The sequence below is a fragment of the Pleurodeles waltl genome, chromosome 5, assembly GCF_031143425.1.
Source record: "Pleurodeles waltl isolate 20211129_DDA chromosome 5, aPleWal1.hap1.20221129, whole genome shotgun sequence".
Classification (NCBI taxonomy): Eukaryota; Metazoa; Chordata; class Amphibia; order Caudata; family Salamandridae; genus Pleurodeles; species Pleurodeles waltl.
This window is the reverse complement of record NC_090444.1, coordinates 215,714,873-215,734,316: the sequence shown is the minus strand read 5'-3', so window position 1 is coordinate 215,734,316 and position 19,444 is coordinate 215,714,873. Positions and strand designations below refer to the sequence as shown.

General features: G+C 47.5%; 1 protein-coding gene across 2 annotated transcripts in view; it reads left to right on the top strand.

Annotated features, from left to right (window-relative positions):
- PPP2R5A (protein phosphatase 2 regulatory subunit B'alpha) overlaps positions 1-19,444 on the top strand; it is a 465,744-nt gene that overhangs the window by 308,716 nt on the left and 137,584 nt on the right. For both annotated transcript variants that reach the window (XM_069233927.1, XM_069233928.1), the window contains one exon: positions 17,923-17,976. In XM_069233927.1, the coding sequence (XP_069090028.1) occupies positions 17,923-17,976 (54 nt within the window). The remainder of the gene's footprint in view (positions 1-17,922; positions 17,977-19,444) is intronic.

The window sequence follows — 19,444 nt, the reverse complement described above, 5'->3', positions numbered from 1 at the left end:
CTCGCTCGCTGCTTGCTCCTGTACCTCTTACATGTTTTTGCTTGCCTTCTCCCCCTTGCGCTGCTGCTTGCCATGTCCCCTTGCGCTGTTGCTTGCCCTATCCAGTCCTGTCTTTTTGCTTGCCTCCTTCCACTTTCTATCTTGTTACTTTCTCCCTCCCATTTCCTCTGTTTTTGCTCCCTCCCATTCCTCTGTGTTTTTGCTCCCTCCCGTTCACACATTTTGTCCAGTTATTGCCCTCTCCCGTCCTGTTGCTTAAGGTCTTCAGTTCTATGAAGCCATCAAACTTTGTTGCATATCCCCAGTTTGAAACGAGCATTGGCAAGCCTGTAGGTTGCATACAAAGCCAATAAGTCACACCTGTGCGATCTATTGGCTTTGTCAATGTTTTTAGCCACGTTGCACATCTGCTGCACTTCTTTTATTTTTTATTGCGGGAGGGCAGAGTGGAGGAGTCTACACCCTTTGTGGTGTTGACCCTCCCTCTGTAATGCCTCCTGCCCTGAACCCCAGACCATGTGACAATAACAAAAACACACTGGTCCCTGGTTACAATACTTTAGATACAAAGAACCAAATGGCGAATAAAATGTATCCAAAGGAGTTTATGAAAAACAGTTTCAAAACACATAGCGGCGCTGTGAATATTTGTGCAATATAAACATGCTTGCTGCTCTCTTTAGAGATGATACATTCATGTGATAAATCATGATCAACAATTTATCAACAAACATGTGAACAGCATGGCCTGTTGCAGCAAGTTCTCAACAATCATATATGGTTTGTATTTTTAAAGTTGATGGTGTTTCAGTCCCAGTAAAAATGGTGGGATCATCATCAGGACTGAGGGGGATACAACGACCTGAGAGATGGATTATTAAAGGTAATGCTTGCTAAAGGAGAACTCGTTGTCCTGAAAGGACTCATGCTACTAGTTTGCGCTATTAGTGCATCTGCATATTTGGGAAGATTTGAGCCCAGTAAAGGAATCTGGCACTCAGCCTTGAGACCCAGACCACGTGTGCTTCCCCCTTATGGATATCCAGCATTTCCATCTCAGGCCATTCCCATCCACCCTGTTCCTGGGGCTCGTCACCAGGGATCCCTTCCTTTTACGTTGTTTAATAAATGTTTTTCACTGTTTCAGTTCTTTGCATCTAAATTATTGTTACTAGTGACCAGTTTGTGTTAGTTATTACTCCAGGTCCCCAGTGATCTTTGGGTCGCCATTGTTGAAATATTATTGAATACATTGACGAGGCCATCATCTCACATAGGCAAGACCTATTGGGTTTGCCAGTGTTTTGTTTCTTTCCAGGAACTTCCATCCTCTGGATGATGTCCTCGAACCAGAAATAAAATGTGTTTGCCTGTAAGCCACATTACAGAATGCAAGTAACCGCTAGGCACACTAAAGAAATCACCAGAGATTACTGTTATCCTGACTCCTAACTTTCCATTGATTGGAACATAGATGTAATTTGGCCAGAATCGCACCATTTGGCCAAGTGGGGAAGCTGTGAACAGAACTTGGTTCTGCTTGTGTCCCACCCTATATTTTGCCCACTGTGCAGAAAACAATCTTTCCGTTCAACCCAGGTCAAGATGTTGATGCTGGTGCTCCTACTATGTGTGTCATCAAAACAACTCACTCCTTAAGTTCAACCATGCTCAAAGCCTGAAGAAATAATACATGTTTTGAAAGAAGCTGTAGAGACGAACATTTTTCAACACAGGATAAAGGAACAAAAGGTACACACCTTTATTACACAACAGTGAATGGATACAGATGCAAAAATTGCAGCTCGTAGGCCAATATGTGCATTTTGTGCCAGCAGGATTCAACAGTATGTTTGTGTTTGCTGTAATGGGTCAGTGTAGATTGACATTCTAGCTAGATGTCCGGAGTGATGATAAATGTGAATGTCTGATGACAATGTCATAGTACTTTTTTTTTTAATTTAACCTTCAAATATGCTGCACTGCAGCTGTGCTGCTGTGAAGTATGGCTGAAAATATTGACAAAGCCAGTAGGTCGCATAGTTGAGACATTGGCATTGCCAGCTCTTGTTTTATCTTGTAGTAGACCTCATTAAGATATGTCTACTTCAAAAGCTCTTAGATAGAAAACACCCAAAATAAAATAATTTGTAGAAGAACTTTACTAGCAGAGTTAGCTGTTATTTCTGTGACTCTAGGAAAAGGTTTGTCTTCTCTTCCAGCATTTGTTGTGCAGTCTGAGGTTTTGTAAAGTTAGAATAAAGTCTTAGCTCAATTCCGCTGATGTTCCTTGTAGAAAAATGCTTCTTCACTGATGGTAGCTCCTAAAATGCAAAACTGGGAAGATCTAAGTATGTTTGCTGCACTTCAATCAGATGCTGTAGAGAAATTACTCTTGGGTTGTCACCACCACTTATATGGAGAATTGCCATTAAATAAAGACCTATCAAACATGCTTAGGTCAATACTGGGCCAAGGCTTAGCTTATATGTGGAGGTAGACTTGGTTGCTCATTTTGTATTTTCTGATGGATACTTCGAACCTCTCCTTAGAATACTTTCCAGGTACTGGTTCTGAAAATGTGTCTTCAGCACTGCCGCTTAACACAGGTGGTGCTGAATGGCTCCACACTACCCCAGACAGAGTGTAGCCACATATAAGCACCTCCCCTGTGTGCTGACATCAGTGCCTTTCTTTCCACGCCTTCAAAAGTGGATCTTAAGCTTTCAGTGTTCTAGTGACAGATGACCCCTCCCTTTGTTTCCATCTCCTTCCTTCCCCCGCCTCCCACACCACCCCCATCCAAACTGTTTTGAAACCCTGCTGTGACTGCAGAAAACAGATTTTGTTCACAGGACCCACATGAGGAGACTCCAGTGTCTGGGCTCGGACAACAAATTAAAGTTGTGCCATAAATAAGCCCTCATGCACCTGAAGGCAATCTGGGACCAGAAAGCGAAGCTGTACGTTGCTGAACACGAGAAGTAATTTCAGCCTTCGCATAAGTCCGACTCCATTTTGGTACGCTGAAGCTGTCCCGCTCTTACAAGCATTCAGATTCGTACTTTCAGTTCTCTGGTTACTCCATCTCCAAGAGCAAACCTAAAAAAGTGATCCTTTCCTGAAACTCTGTATGTAAAGAGAAGGCGCAAAAATGTCACAGGTATGCCTTCAAGGTCTGCACTCGCAGAGCTGATTCCTCAGATCATCGAGATGTACTCGAGTTTCCTGAACCAAGTGCAACACCACTACAGATTGATGCCTTAAAGGAGGCCATGTGTAAGAAATTGGGTTGTTAGTTGTGTTGGATGTGAGGCCAGCGCAAGGAATAGGTCCACAATTTCCCCTTAATGGGAACCAACCACTTAATTGTAGCATTTGACTATCTCAAGGTAGTGAAGCAGAGCAGTCAAAGGCCTACTCAAGGGAGGTGGCCTGGGCTAGTAATCACCATTAGCTGGCACGTAGTAATAACACTAAATAAATGAATTTGCAGTCAATGTTTTTCGTTAGAAAAGGAAACTTACTTTTATTACAAATGCTATACTAAATACACTTTAATGTACAAATAGATACATAAAGCAAATAGAAGTACCTTGGTGACACTCTGAAATCACATTTGACCCCCTAAAGGGCCATGACCCCCCACAATCACAGCTCTCTTCGTCCCCCCCACACCCCCCCCCCACCCCACCCCTACCTATACCAGAAAGAACATCACAAAAAAAACAAGAGTAATCACTTCAAATAAACAAGCCTATTGGCTTTGTCAAGGGATCATCCCAACAACATATAAAGCAAGCCTATTGGCTTTGTCAAAGGTTCACCTAGTTAAAAGACAAATATTCCTCATGGCAAAATCTCACCATTATAGCACCATAATCATAACCATGTCTCACTGCAATCTTGAATACCAATAAAGCATTTCAATGTTTATCAGAAATTATTGTCAGCAGAATATTGTTAATAAAGCATTTAAAACAAACACATAACGTGTGTCTGTGTCTTTTTTTGTTTTCTTTTTTTTTGTTGCCTAGATGATGCTCACTCCCAGCAGAAGAGGAAAAGCTCCGGGCATGGGAATTCTTATAGATTGCAAAGCTGGTGGGTGGGTGGGTGGGATTGTGGAGTTGAGGGGGCTTGGGGGTAGTCATAATTTCATTGATGCTGCAGACATAGGGCAACTTTTGAAAAATTACTTCTTGGGGGGCTGCAGGAACTCCTACAGTCACCCACAACACTCCTTAAAATGTGCTTGTGTTGCTCCCCTGCCATCCTGCGGCCACCACAAGCAGAAAAATATATGCAAATTAAGCTCTGCAGGGCATTGTGGCAGACTCCTTTCCTGGAAGCAGTGAATATTGTAACAGCCGGAGTCTGCTCTTCTTTCATTTTGTTTTATTTTCCGTTGGGGTGCCTGGTTCCACTCTACTTTACAGGCAGCCAGGAGTGGGCTCGCCGTGTTGCAAGGACCCCTTTCCTGCCCCTGCTAGCTTCCTGCATGACCAGCGTCCTTCTCTGCCCGGGAGCCAGCAGCTTACTTCTCCACTGCCCGCTCCGTGTGAATAAGGTATTTCCCTCGCGGTGACCACGCTCCTTCCCCAGACACACGAGCACAGGGAGCGGGGGCTAACCCACCACCATTGTTTGGGGGCGGGGGGGGAGATTAGGGGATGCGACAATGCTCCCCCTTGGTTGTCCTCAATTTGGGGTCCAGAGATGGGGGTCCCAGGCCATTTCTGGATATAACCCAGCTGTAGTTGATACAGCAATTGTTGTTGCCCCCAGAAATGCGGGCCCCCGGAGGCAGTCCAGCTATGGGAGAGGGGAACCCACTCACATGCTCCCCCTCACAGTTTAATGCCTTGGGGGTTGGGCCCTTCCCGGGGGAAATCAGGAGAATCATGATGGATCACCACACATTTAATTGCTTGGATTGGGCATGTTTGAATAGCCTCACCTTTGAACTGCCATACCTTGGGCTCCGTTGGGTTGATATTGATCATCTTAGGCTCATGTTGTTCCTGGTGGTGAGCACTAGCAACCTGCGCTAGCAACTAGCCTCTGGAGCAGGCCTCCTGATTAAAATAAATGACTTACATTGCAGGGAGCTGGTTCAGTCAGCTCCCTATGTCAGCTTTTCTCCTGGTCTTTGTCTCTGGTGCACCTATCCTCTTTTTGGGGCACAGATGTCCAGATCTTCCACCAACTGGTTCTTGGGGGATGTAAGGGAACCAGCTTGCTTTCCTGGTTCTAGAGAGAGACCCACTGGTCCGGGGGTCTGCTATAGGCAGAGTCCTTAGTTGGGGCATGCCAGTCACAGGGTGCCACATCACGCTTCCTCTATGTCCCAACCCTCCTGCACAGCATGTTGGAACAATTCAAGATGATTTCCTCTGAGAACCCCAGCTCTGTCCTTTGTGTACATCACGGTCAGGGAAGCCCCCTCCTGTGCTGGTTCAAGTTTAGTAGGCCTGGGCTGTCCCAACCCTGAAACTGTATGACAGCCAATTAACAGATGAAGATTTTCTTCTCCACCCCTTCCTCCTCAGGAGCTGAGTGAAGCACTGTTAATTACTCCTTTTTGTGGTAATGCCTTCGCTCCCTCTGCTGGGAGCAGAGTAAGTATCTTGGGCCAGCAGGATAACAAAAGGTCTGGACTCTGATCCTGAGCTGAGCCAGAGAAATGTGAACATTTTGAATGACCCATATAGTGTACATTTATGATCCTGGGTCTGCATATTCAAACTAGGTCCACTTTTCACTCCAGTTCTATACCTTACAAGACTTTGTAGGCTTAGGGAAAGTGAATCTGCACAATAGGTTTCCCCTTATGTGTAGCATATAGTGTCACTGCAGAGAAAAAACAGTAACCCATACTGATTTCATCTGAGTGCTCACTAGTGTCTTAAGGCCTATTTAAGGTCAAAATCTAACCTAGCAGAGTCCCCTCAGAGCCAGGCTTCCTGTGCCAGTTACCAGGCTGCACACAATGGTAGTCTCACAGGTACAGCCCGCACATGTGTTCATGTGTAACCAATCAGGTGCCCCTTACCTTAGCTGTGTCTCAGTGACTTTAAAAGGCAGACACTGGTGGTAAACCCGCACAGTCCTTTTACTATGTGAATATTGTGTGTGAAACACAAGCAGTGATATTCAACCACGTACAAATTCAAAACTGGATGATCAAAAAAGCAAAGAATCTGGCAGTACTGAATGGATGAAACCTAGTTGCAACACCATGCTGCATATTTTTGGTGTGCTTCTGGCTGCCTATGGGGGTGCCTTTGGGCCCATAAAAGAACTGCAGGGCCCCGAGTGGAGTTACCACAGACAGACACATCCTTAGCACCTGGTGATCCCTGATGATCTATTAAAGGCCCCATACCAGCACCGGAGCAGACTACTACTCTAGGATCTATGCCGATCCCTTTCGTATTGAGGCCAGTTTCAACACAACCGACAGTGGAAGAGGGTCCGGTACTGAGATTGAAGTCAGTCACTTCTGCTCAGCCTGAAGCGATGGGTCACTACGAAATCACAAAAGTGCAACCAGTTGACATGCACTCTGATTTTGACCCTTTGCCACATCATGCGTGATAGCAGAGGCTCCATTCTGTTTTTTTTTTGGCTGAGTCCGACCCTATGCCATAACAAAGTAGACCCCATGATGATGATGGGGATTGATTTCTCCCCATCACTACATAGCTTTGTAGGATAACAGTGGGCTTGACTACCCTATTTCTGGAGAGCAGTGCCACCATCGGAATAAAATGATTCATTTGCAGTGGTGATCCAAATGGCAGCTGAGTTACTGAGTTTACCTCTGCCTCAAGTTAAGACCAAAACAAACTCTCTGACAGCCTGGGCTTCCTACGTCTGAGCCCTTGGTATGTTTTAATGAGTCCCTTACTGATATGTTGGTGGGCCTGATCTTGCCCACCTGCGAATAGGCAAGTAGCCAGCTGTCAAAGACTGGCTTCTGGCGATTGACTGTCTAACCAAATATCCTACCAGAGAGTCAGAGTCTGATTGTACAGGCCTCAAACAGTAAAGTGAATCCCAACTCATTTAACCACTCCTCCAGATAGGGAATCATAGAGGATTGAGGCATTTAAGGCCATATGTACGAATGGGTAAAAACCTTTGCTACATCTGGCCCTTGGTATGCATGTGTTTCTTTCTTACAGGTTAGCATTGCGGTCAGTAATGCTGTTTGCTTACTAGGTCACTGTACACATGCCCTTTGTGACATTGCCATTGGGATCTTGCTTGCAGCTCCAGAAGACCTTAGGGCCTCTTGGACTGGACAGTTTATGATGGACTGGATGAACTAAAATGTTATCCATGCTCTTCTGGATACTACATATTGCCTGCGGGAGGGAAGATAGTACTTGTGTGCATGTACAGGTTTTGCAAAAATGGCAATAAGCTATTTTAAAAGTGGACACAGTCCAAAAATCAACAGTTCCTGGGGGAGGAAAGTAAATGTTAAGTTCACAGGTAAGTAAGACGCCTACAGGGTTCAAAGTTGGGTCCAAGGTAGCCCACCGTTGGGGGTTCAAGGCAACCCCAAAGTTAACACCAGCAGCTCAGGGCCGGTCAGGTGCAGAGGTCAAAGTGATGCCCAAAACAATAGGCTTCAATGGAAATAGGGGTGCCCCGGTTCCAGTCTGCCAGCAGGTAAGTACCCGTGACTTCGGAGGGCAGACCAGGGGGGTTTTGTAGGGCACTGGGGGGGACACACAAGCAGGCATAGAAAGTACACCCTCAGCGGCACAGGGGCGGCCGGGTGCAGAGTGCAAACAGGCGTCGGGTTTTCAATAGGAATCAATGGGGAGACCCGGGGGTCTCTTCAATGATGCAGGCAGGCACAGGGGGGCTCCTTGGGGTAGCCACCACCTGGGCTAGGCAGAGGGTCGCCTGGGGATCGCTCCTGCACTGGAGTGCGGTTCCTTCAGGTCCTGGGGGCTGTGGGTGCAGTGTGGTTTCCAGGCGTCGGGTTCCTTGAAGCAGGCAGTCACGGTCGGGGGGAGCCACTGGATTCCCTCTGCAGGCGTCACTGTGGGGGCCTAGGGGGGGTCAACTCTGGCTACTCACGGGCTTGCAGTTGCCGGGGAGTCCTCCCTGCAGTGTTAGTTTTCCGCAGGTCGAGCAGGGGGCGTCGCTGCAGAGTGGAAAGTCTCACGCTTCCGGCGGGAAACGTGTGGTCTATAAAAGTTGCTTCTTTGTTTCCAAAAGTTGCAGTTTCTTCAACAGGGCCGCTGTTCTCGGGAGCTTCTTGGTCCTTTAGATGCAGGATAGTCCTCTGAGGCTTCAGAGGTCACTGGACCCTGTTGGATGCGTCGCTGTTGCAGTTTTCTGCGAAGTCGGGAGACAGGCCGGTGGGGCTGGGGCCAAATCAGTTGTCGTCTCCGTCTTCACTGCAGGGCTTCAGGTCAGCAGTCCTTCTTCTTTAGGTTGCAGGAATCGATCTTCCTCGGTTCTGGGAGCCCCTAAATACTCAATTTAGGGGTGTGTTTAGGTCTGGGAGGGCAGTAGCCAATGGCTACTGGTCCTGAGGGTGGCTACACATCCCTAATCCTATTGGGGGAATCCTCCATCTGCAAGATGGAGGATTTCTAAAAGTCAGAGTCACCTCAGCTCAGGACACCTTAGAGGCTGTCCTGACTGGGGAGTGACTCCTCCTTTTCTCATTATCTCCTCCGGCCTTGCTGCCAAAAGTGGGGTCAGTGGCCGGAGGGACTGGCAGGGGGAGGTGAGAAGCACCTCCACCCAGTACAGGCTTTGTTCCTGGCCACAGAGTGACAAAGGCACTCTCCCCATGTGGCCAGCAACATGTCTGGTGTGTGGCAGGCTGGCAAAAACTAGTCAGCCCACACCGAAAGTCGGATATGTTTTCAGGGGGCATCTCTAAGATGCCCTCTGGGTGTATTTCACAATAAAGTGCACACTGGCATCAGTGTGCATTTATTGTGCTGAGAAGTTTGATAGCAAACTTCCCAGTTTTCAGTGTAGCCATTATGGTGCTGTGGAGTATGACAGACTCCCAGACCATATACTCTTATGGCTACCCTGCACTTACAATGTCTAAGGTTTTGCTTAGACACTGTAGGGGCATAGTGTTCATGCACCTATGCCCTCACCTGTGGTATAGTGCACCCTGCCTTAGGGCTGTAAGGCCTGCTAGAGGGGTGACTTATCTAAGCCATAGGCAGTGTGAGGTTGGCGTGGCACTCTGAGGGGAGTGTCATGTCGACTTAGTCATTTTCGCCCCACCAGCACACACAAGCTGGCAAGCAGTGTGTATGTGCTGAGTGAGGGGTCCCCAGGGTGGCATAAGACATGCTGCAGCCCTTAGAGACCTTCCTTGGCATCAGGGCCCTTGGTACCAGGGGTGCCTAGTTACAAGGGACTTACCTGAGTGCCAATGTTGTGCCAATTGTGGAGACCAAGGTACAGTTTAGGGAAAGAACACTGGTGCTGGGGCCTGGTTAGCAGGGTCCCAGCACACTTTCAAATTTGTAAATCATAACTTGGCATCAGCAAAGGCAAAAAGTCAGGGGGTAACCATGCCAAGGAGGCATTTCCTTACAGTGGCAAACAAAATTAATGTCTTGACAGAGGTGCTTCAGCTGGGAGTCTCCCCATCTGATCCGCTACACCCATTTTATGAGGCCCTCACAGATGTTCTTTTGGGTACCTGCTCAAACCCAACAAAGGGGCTCCTGTGAACAGAACAATCGCCCATTGCCACTGCCCTGCCCCAGGGGACCCATGTTTCCTCAAGCAACACCCCACCCCTGAGAGTTTGATGGTCCAGGCTTCTACCTCCGAAGTCAACCCTTGCTCGTTCCCTACCGCTCCTCCGGATAGGGAATCAAAAATGTTGAAGACACTAGGGAAGAAGATGTTTTCTTCTGCCAGCCTGGCATTGCTGTCTGTAAACACGGCATACCTTTTCGCCTACTACTGCCGCTTGAGCATGTTTTGCCTATGGTCCCTGAGGAGGTCCAGCCGTGCTTTCTGAAGTGGAAGCAGATGGGAAAGATGCAGCAAAGTTCACAATTCGATGTGAACATGAATGACTCACTAGGCATATTGGTTTTGTCGATGGTAGCCCTTTTGGGCCACACCTGGCTTCGAACTACTGGATTTTCAGGGAATGTCACATCTTTTTTTGATAGACATGCCCTTCGATGGCTCCAGTCTCTTTGGAGACATAACAGACTCTGTGCTTGAAAGATTTAGTTGGGCTTTAGCCTGGTCCTGGGACTTATCTTCTGCCATCTCCAGCCTGCTTTTCTCCCCTTTCGTGGCTATGGAAGGGGCTTCCAACTGTGCCAGTTTCCACACAGCCACACTGCTGCTCATTCTTCCAAGCCCTTGCCTGGCTGAGGGACGGTATCCACAAGACTCATGGATCAGGCATCAAGAGGTTTGGTCAGTCCTTCACCCCCATTTCACACACAACCCACTGCTGCAGCCTCCAAACCCTCCTAATCTGCCCTTATACCATCACGGACACCCAGTTGGTGGCAGGATACGTCATCACCAGCCCCACTCGCAGGCCATAACATTGGACAGGTGGGTTTTGCACATAGTCCAAAGGGCTACTCCTTCCCCTTCCTGACTACTTCCCCCTTCTTGCCACCATCTCAAGACTGGCTGACAGAGGATTATTTTTCTCTTCTCCATAAAGAAGTCACGTCTTTCTTGGCCAAGGGAGCCATAGAGAGGGTCCCGATGCCAAAAATAGATTGTGGTTTTAATTCCTGCTAGGTTATGGTGGCGAAGATGGACAGAGGCCTCTCAACTACTTCCTTAGGATGATCACCTGGCTCAGGCTCTGTCTGCCCTTCACCTAGAAGACTGGATGCTATCAGTGGACTTGCAGGACGCATATTTTTATATCCCAGTCCGGCCTGCCCACAGGCATTACCTGTGGTTCAGTCAGCCACGAGCATTTCCAGTTTACTGTGCTTCCTTTCAGCCTGATCAGCGCCCCTCTGGAGTTCACCAAGATGATGGCAGTGGTTGCAGCTCAACTGCAGAGATTAAGTGTGTCAGTCTTCCCTTATCTCGACAACTGGCTGTTTAAGGTGGGCTCACCTCAGGCTGTCATCTCCCACCTCCAGACTCTGGCGGACCTCCTGCACTCTCTGGTGTTCACTATAAGCATGCCAAAGCCATACCTGACTCCCTCTCAGACACTTCCTTTCATCGGATCTGTCCTGGACACAGTGCGGTTTCTGGTGTATCCTTCCGAGTGGCTAGTCCAGGATATTCAGGCAAGGATACCGATGTTTCAACCTCTACCCTAACCCAGACAACAGTGATAGACTCTGAGCCTATTGATTCTCATGGTCTCCTGTGTCCTGCTGGTGACAAATGCACATTAGCATATGCAAGTTCTACAGTGGAACCTGAAGTTCCAGTGGGTGCAGTGTCAGGGGAAATCTCACAGACATGGTTCAGATCTCAGAGGGAACTGCGAAAGAGCTGCAGTGGTGGCTAACAAACTGCGATTGGGTCAGCGGCAGATCTCTCTCCCTTCTCCAACCAGATCACACATTAGTGACAAATGCGTCACTCCTGGGCTGGGGTGGCCATCTGGGAGGGGTGGAGATCAGAGGAATCTGGTCTCCGGTGAAATCTGGACTCCAAATGAACTTGCTGGAGCTCTGAGCGATCTGACTAGCATTGAAAGCCTTTCTACCCTCCATCAAGGGAAGTCTTGTTCAGGTGTTCACAGGCAACACCACCTCAACGTGGTAGTGCAACAAACTGGATGGGGTTTGGACCCTTTGTCCAAGGGCTCTTCGTCTCTGGACATTGCTGGAAAATCAGGGCATATCCTTGGTGGTTCAACGCCTGGTGTGCTCACTGAATGCCAGGGCAGACAAACTCAGTCGAAGATGCCTAGCGGATCACACATGGCATCTCCATCTGGAGGTGGCACAAGGTCTTTGTCAGCAGTGGTAAGATCTGTTCACCGCCGCAGAGAACCCGCAACGTCCGCAGTTTTTCATGCTGGAGTTTCCAAGGCGCTCGTGCTCGGAGATGCTTTTAGTCTCAAGTGGAGCTCAGGCCTCCTGTACACCTGGCCCCATACCACTTCTGCCCCGCGTTATCAAGAATGACTGGGCCCAACTTATTCTTGTGGCTTCAGACTGGGCATGGTGAGTCTGGTATCCTAAGCTACTGAACATGGCCATCGGTCCTCCTATCAGGCTGCCCCTTACGGAGTTCTCCACCTGCCCATGTCCAGTCTCTGCCTTCTAGCGTGGAGATTGAGCGGTGCCGGTTGATAGCTTTTAACCAACCTCCTGAAGTCTGCCATGTAATTTTGGCAGGCAGGCGTTCCTCCGCCAGGACGGTATATTCCTGCCATTGGAAGATATTTTTGGCTTGATGTTCCGACATAATTGTCAATCCCCTTTCTACTGCCCTTTCTCAGGTTCTCGTCTGGCTATCTTTCTGTTAATTCTGCATTCTTCAGATTACCTGATCAACCCTCTCTTTTCTAATCTCCTATTGTACATAGATTCTTGAAAGGGTCATCTGTTTCCACTTTCTCCTTTCATCATGCCTCAGTGGGACTTGAATCTAGTTCTTACATTATTAATGTGCGCTCCTTTTGAGCCACTTCACAATTGTCTGCTGCGGTTTCTCACTGAGAAAACTGCTTTCCTCGTGGCCATAACATCTGCCTGACGAGTTAGCGAGCTGCAGGCCTTGTACACCCTTTCATGTAGGTCAGTCATTCACCTTGCCTACTTCTGTGCTCCACCTCACTCCTCCAAGGATGAAGAACCTTTACATTGTCTGGACCCCAAACTAGAGTTGTTGTTCTACCTTAACCGTACACATGAGTTCTGGGTGGACCATCAACCCTTTGTGGAATATGTCGGAGCTAAAAAGGGTTATACTGTGCAGAAAAGGACCATCTCCAGATGGGTTGTGTTCTGCAATAAAATCTGCAACACATTGACCAAAAAGCAAACCCTGAGGGCTTTTGCACACATTCCACCAGAGCCAGGACTGCGACCACTGTGTTAGCACGCGGAGTTCGGGTCCTGGATATCTGCCAAGCAGCAATGTGGGCCTCCCCGCACATGTTTACTAAGCATTTTAGCCTGGACAGTCTGGTCCATCATGAGATGGTTCCTGCATGACTTCATCTGAAAATGTTCTGCAGACCCACCTCCAGAGATGGTATTGCTTGTATATCAATTCTAAGGTAAGGAATCTGTTGTTAGAAGTCTCTGTCAAGCTGTGATTTCTTACCTACCCATTCATCCTCCCCACTTTGCAAATGGATTTCTGGCGACAGGACTACCGCTTTCAGGGCCCTAGCTATCCACACCAGTGGTCAGTGTTCTGCATGACTCTGCGCTTTTGGCATTGAAAGTTGTGAAAAGAAACTGACAGCACACCTTGGGTGGCGCCTATGTAGGTGCCACGGACGTCACTTCTGACGTGGAAGATGCTGATGAGACACACGGAGCCTAACGATGCCTCCTACCGGTGGGCAGGCATACTGCTCAGGGACAAATCTTCCGGATCCAGTCTGACGCCTGGAGAATTCTAAGGTAAGTAATTTGCAGCTAGATGTTAGTCTCTAACAGATAAGGCGTTACCAACAGTAAGTAACTTTTTCTTTATCGTTTTCCTCCTTCCTCATTGACTTTCTGTTCTGTGCTTTTTAAAATGTTACTTTCATGCTGTAAAAAGAGGTTACTTTCCTCTAACAAAAGTTTTGAAGCTCGATGTTTTCATAGATACTCATGTTTAGGTCTCGGCTAATTCCATACAACAGCTCGACAGGTTCACCTAAAAAATTACAAATGTTTAGGTGTTCTGATGGATACAACTACCTGTGGATTCCTCACCTTATGAATTCTCCTAATGTGCCAGCATTCAACGTAAATTTTCTTCCCATGTATGCACGTCGACAAGGACGTCACAATTGCCCGACTCCACGTGACTCCGTCTGACGTCATTGTGGCAATAAAAGGTCCTCGCCAGCGTGCTGACGTCAGTTCCCTTTTTTCCGTGCCTTCGAAGGATAGCGGTGTTCTCCTAGCTCTTGGGAAAGGCTACTGTTGTCGAAGGTGTTGATTGTTGTTAGGAAATATGGTTTTAAACCTTGTCTGGAGTGTGGGGTCGCATGTCTGTGACCGATCCACACAATGATTGCCTGTGGTGCTTGAGTTCTGAGCACGACGTGGAGGAGCGTGGGTCCTGCCAGAAAATTAACCCAAAGGCGCTCAAGGAGAGGGAGGCCAAATTATTTTTGGCCAAGGCGAAGAAGGACAGGAGTCATCGGAGGTCTTCTTCCGGAAAACCCTTTAAGTCGCACAAAAAACAGCGTCAACATCATTCCCGGCATCATTCGGATAGAGGTTAGTCTCGGTCGAGGTCTCCATCCAGTCGGCGACGTGGGAGGTGAATCCGACGGTGACTCCACAGCAGAGTCCTCAGGCTTCTCCGGCACTGTCAGTCTTTGGGGTGGTTGAGCCTCAGGGAAGTCCTCGCTTCTCACCTGGAGCGCAGTCGGATGTCCCAGAGGGTTTTGAATTGGTTCCTCAAACAGGAGAAATTCAAAATGCTGACCCTAGCGCAGGTGCTTCAGGTGAGAGGATTGGACGGTGTCTGTTGACTTACAGGATGCTTACTTTCATATCCTTATTCGGAAGTCGCACAGGAGGTATCTCCGGTTTGTGGTAGGGCCGCAACACTACCAGTTTGCGGTCCTTCCTTTTGGTCTTAATTCAGCACCTCGAGTCTTCACAAAGGTGATGGCGGTGGTTGCAGCAAATCTCAGGAGGAAGGGAATATCGGTATTCCCTTACCTGGACGACTGGTTGATCAAAGCCAAGTCTCCAAAGCTTGTGCTGTATCACCTGCAGATGACAACCCGGTTGTTGTTCGATCTGGTGTTTTCGGTAATCGTGCCCAAATCTCACCTGGAGCCCTCTCAGCGCCTCCTGTTCATAGGGGCAGTACTGGGCACAACGTTGGATCTGGCCTTTCCTCAGTCTCAGCGGATTCAGGACATTCAGGTGTTGATTCCAATGTTTCGAAATTGAGCGGTTGTTCCAGTCCTCAAGGTCCTACGTCTGTTCCCTTCTTGCATTTTGTTGGGCACTCTGCACGCTGGCACATGAGGGCTCTTCAGTGGTGCCTCCGAAGGCAGTGGTTTCAACACAAAGGGGATCTCGAGGAGTCGACTACAATCTCCAGAGGAGCTGCAGCGGATCTACGATGGTGGGCTTTGGACGGCAATCTTTCACAAGGAAGGCTGTTTTCACTACCGCCTCTGTTGGCCACGGTCCTAACGTATACTTACACTCTAAGGTGGGGGGAGCACATCTGGGGGGACCTGGAGGTCAAAGGTCATTGGTCTCCAGTGGAACAGATGTTTCATATCAATCTCTTGCGGACGATACATCTGTCTCTCAAGCCCCCCGTTTGCGGCCAGTTGGTCCAGGTCCTGATGGACAACACTACCGCAATGTGGTACACCAACAAGCAGTGAGGAGTAGGGTCGTCACTTCTCTGCAGAGAGGCTCTGCGGCTCTGGTCCTGGGCTCAGGACCATCGGATTTGCTTAGTAGCAAACCATCTGGCTGGAGTTCTAAACGTGCGTGCGGGCAGTCTCAGTCGCCATTTCTCGACCGATCACGAGTGGCATCTCCATCCAGACCTGATCCATTACATCTTCCAGATGTGGGGGTTTCCTCAGGTAGACCTGTTGGCCACTCGGGAGAACGCGCACTGCCCGTCGTTCTGCAGCCTCCAGTATCCGCTGCAAGGAGCATTGGGCGACGCGTTTCAGATGTCCTGGAACGGGCAGTTGCTTTACGCGTTTCCCCCCATACCCTTGATTCCTCAGGTTCTGAGGAAGATTTGCCAAGACCGGGCCCAAGTTATCTTAATAGCTCAAGATTGGCCGAGAAGGGTGTGGTACACAGACCTTCTCCAACTCTCACTGTGCCCTCCGCTCAGTTTCCCTCACAGGGTATACCACCTCTCGCAGTCGCAGGTTCTACACCCCCACCTCCAGAGCTTGTACCTACATGCCTGGACATTGAACGGGGCAATCTGAATTCTTTTTCTCTCCCGCCAGAAGTGGTAGATGTTATTTCATCAACCAGGCGACACTCCACCAAGACTGTCCATGCCGGTAGATGGGCAAAATTTATTACTTGGTGTGGAGGGTGACAAATTGATCCCTTAAAGGCCCATTTATCTGATATTTAGCTTTTTGCACTTTCATTGGCACAGAAGGGTTATGCAGTTGCAACGGTGCAAAGCGCTGTCTGCTTTTCTTTGCCTTCCTGATCAACCTTCCTTATTTAAGTCCCCTATAGTTCTTAGGTTCCTTAAAGGGTTAACTAACAAGTTTCCTCCCACTCCGTTTGTTATGCCTCAGTGGGATTTGAATTTAGTTCTCACTCTTCTGATGGGTTCACCGTTTGAACCTTTGCATTTTTGCCCATTAAGGCTATTGGTTTTGAAGACAGTTTTCCTCACAGCCAATCACGTCTGCTAGGCGTGTGAGTGAGCTACAGGCTTAGTGTAAAACCCCCTTTTACATCCTTTCATGCAGACAAGGTGGTGCGGAGAATCAGGGTGGCTTGCCTACCAAAGGTAGTTACTCCATTTCATATTTGACAATCCATAACACACTCGTCCTTTTACCCCTCCTCCCCATCCATCGAAAGAGGAGGAGAGACTGCATCGACTTGACCTAAGGAGGACTTTAAGCTTTTATATTGAAAGGACCAGAGAGTTTTCAGTGGACGATCAACTCTTCATTGGCTATGTGGGGAAGAGAAAAGGATTGGCAGTCCACAAGAGAACACTGTCCAGATGGGTCATTCTTTGCATTAAACTTTGTTATTCTTTGATTCTTTGGCAAAGAAGGTTCCTCCTGTTGGTATTAGGGCCCATTCCACCAGGGCTAAGTCTGCCACTTCAGCCTTGGCAAGAGGTGTCCTGGTTGCTGAGATCTGTAAGGCCGCAACTTGGGCTTCCCTCCACACTTTTGCAAAGCATTATTGCTTGGATTCGGAAGTTAGGAGGGATGGCCATTTTGCACGTTCTGTGCTGCAGGATTTCTTGGTGTGACAATTCACGCACCCGTCTCAGAGCGCGGTACTGCTTTGGGACTGTAATCATAAGGTGAGGAATCCACAGGTAGTTGTATCCATCAGAAGAAAAAGTTACTCACCTTCGGTAACGCCTTTTCTGGTGGATACACTAGCTACCTGTGGATTCCTCACAGTCCCACCTGCCTCCCCATTGCCGGTCTAGTCATACCAACATTTCTTTGGGTGTATATGTATATTTGTTTTTGCTCTTTTTATTTGAATAAATATTATGTATTATATTTGATTGATGTATATAAATTGAGTTTGTGAAGTCGGTGATCACCTGTTCGCCTCAAAGGCACGTAGAAAATGGTGAAAACTGACGTCAGCACGCTGGCAAGGACCCTTTTATTGCCACGATGATGTCAGACGGAGTCGCGTGGAGTTGGGCAATTGTGACGTACTCGTCGACGTGCAGAGCTGGGAAGAAAATTTCCGTTGAATGCTGGCACATTGGGAGAACTCATAAAGGTGAGGTGACACCATTTGTTGTCTGGATTACAAACCATTCAAGTTTATACCCTTTAAACATCTGCAGATCCAGTGTTGCTGATCAGATCTGATTACAATAGTTATTTGAGAATTGGTGGTAGTAAAAAAAAAAAAAAAAAACAATTGATAGATTACATTCCTGCTTCACGAATTTGAGGTGTTCTCTTTATCAAATAATGCACCATTTAGTTAAAATAAGACTATAAATGTAAAACTCAATAATTCATGTGTAATATATACTAAGTATTCATTTTTAAAATTGTTTCAGCTGGCGTACTGTGTTGTTCAATTCTTGGAGAAAGACACAACCTTAACGGAACCAGTAAGTATCTTTTGTTTTGTAATCTATATTTGTATGTTGGCCTGGCTCTTAAATTTACTCTGAGAACTACAAAGTAAAATGGATGAACCCTACAGGAATTATCTTGTTTGAATTGATACCAAAGGTATGTAAGAGGACTGTGTATAGTAAAACCTACCACTTGTGTATTTTCTCAGGTAAACCAGCAATTCCATCTCTAGCCAAAGCCTATCATTTGATTTCATTGTGTCAGCATTTCGCTTGGTATTGAAACACCAGTGAACAGGAGAAATGGGGGATTGAGATTTGATCATCTCCTCTAGTTTTATAATAATTTAAATATAAATTAGCAAGCAGGGTGAGAGAATAGGGTTTTCTACTAAATCTACCACTGCTTGACTGGACATTAAATCACTTTTTTCCATTTTGACACCCACAGGCATTTTGAATAAATCATGAGGCCCTTGTTACTTGTATCTCATGTGTCCCGTAGCTCACTGAACACTCCCAGAAGAATTGGAGTGGCTGCAATATTCTTCTGCCTGACTAAGGTGATGTTTGAATGCAGTTTCCTGACAGGTCCACTAGATCTTGAAATTTCTCTAAAATAATCATAAGTCGGGAAGTGGATTACTTTCAAAACTTAGCTAAGGCCATCACTCCTTCCACCCCCAAAAACATTACAAGGTTCTTGCCTGGCAGACTGGTGTGAACATTATAGTTTGCGGTTCTTGCCAGGCTGAAACAGTGCTACGATGTTTGTCTCTGCTCTTTTAAGGAGGCGCATGGGCCGGGGAAGGGTCTCTGCCATGGACAGGCTGGCTGAAAGCTGAGTTGTAATCTGCCAGGCGGTGCTGAGTTCAGCACTGCCCTGACTGAGTACAACTCAGGCTGCCATGACCATGTCAGGAACCATGTTCCTGGTAGGGACGGCAGGTCATACTGCCACAGTAGCGGTGGTCCGACCGCCACACTCGTAATCAGGCCCTTAGTCCCTCTACTATTCAAAACAAAGATTCCAGTACAGCTGTTATTTACCAACTATCATTGCTTATCCATCTCCATGAAGAGTGGTTCTCCATTCAGTGCCAGGATACATTCCCGGGTGATTGTGCGCTCCACCAAATTGCATACCAAAACATGATTGTCTTTTGCCATATATGACATGTTTCCTTTGAAGATTTGTTTATCCAACTCATAAAGGTAAACAATGGAATTAATCTTTCCGGTATATGATCCCATGATACCCTCTGATTTCATAAAGCTCTCTACAGCACTTTCAATTTCACTTTATACGCAGATGTGCTGTAAAGATATTAACATTTTGCACTAACTTCGAGTTGTGACTGGGCTATGCTTCCACCTTCCTGCGCAAGCCACCCCAGCTATGCGTGGACATAGATGCGGTGCATTCCAACCCTGTGGGTCTGGTAGCCAGAAGTCATCCGCCCATCTCCGCAGGTCAAGTATTTCAGTCTTCTGCTACCTT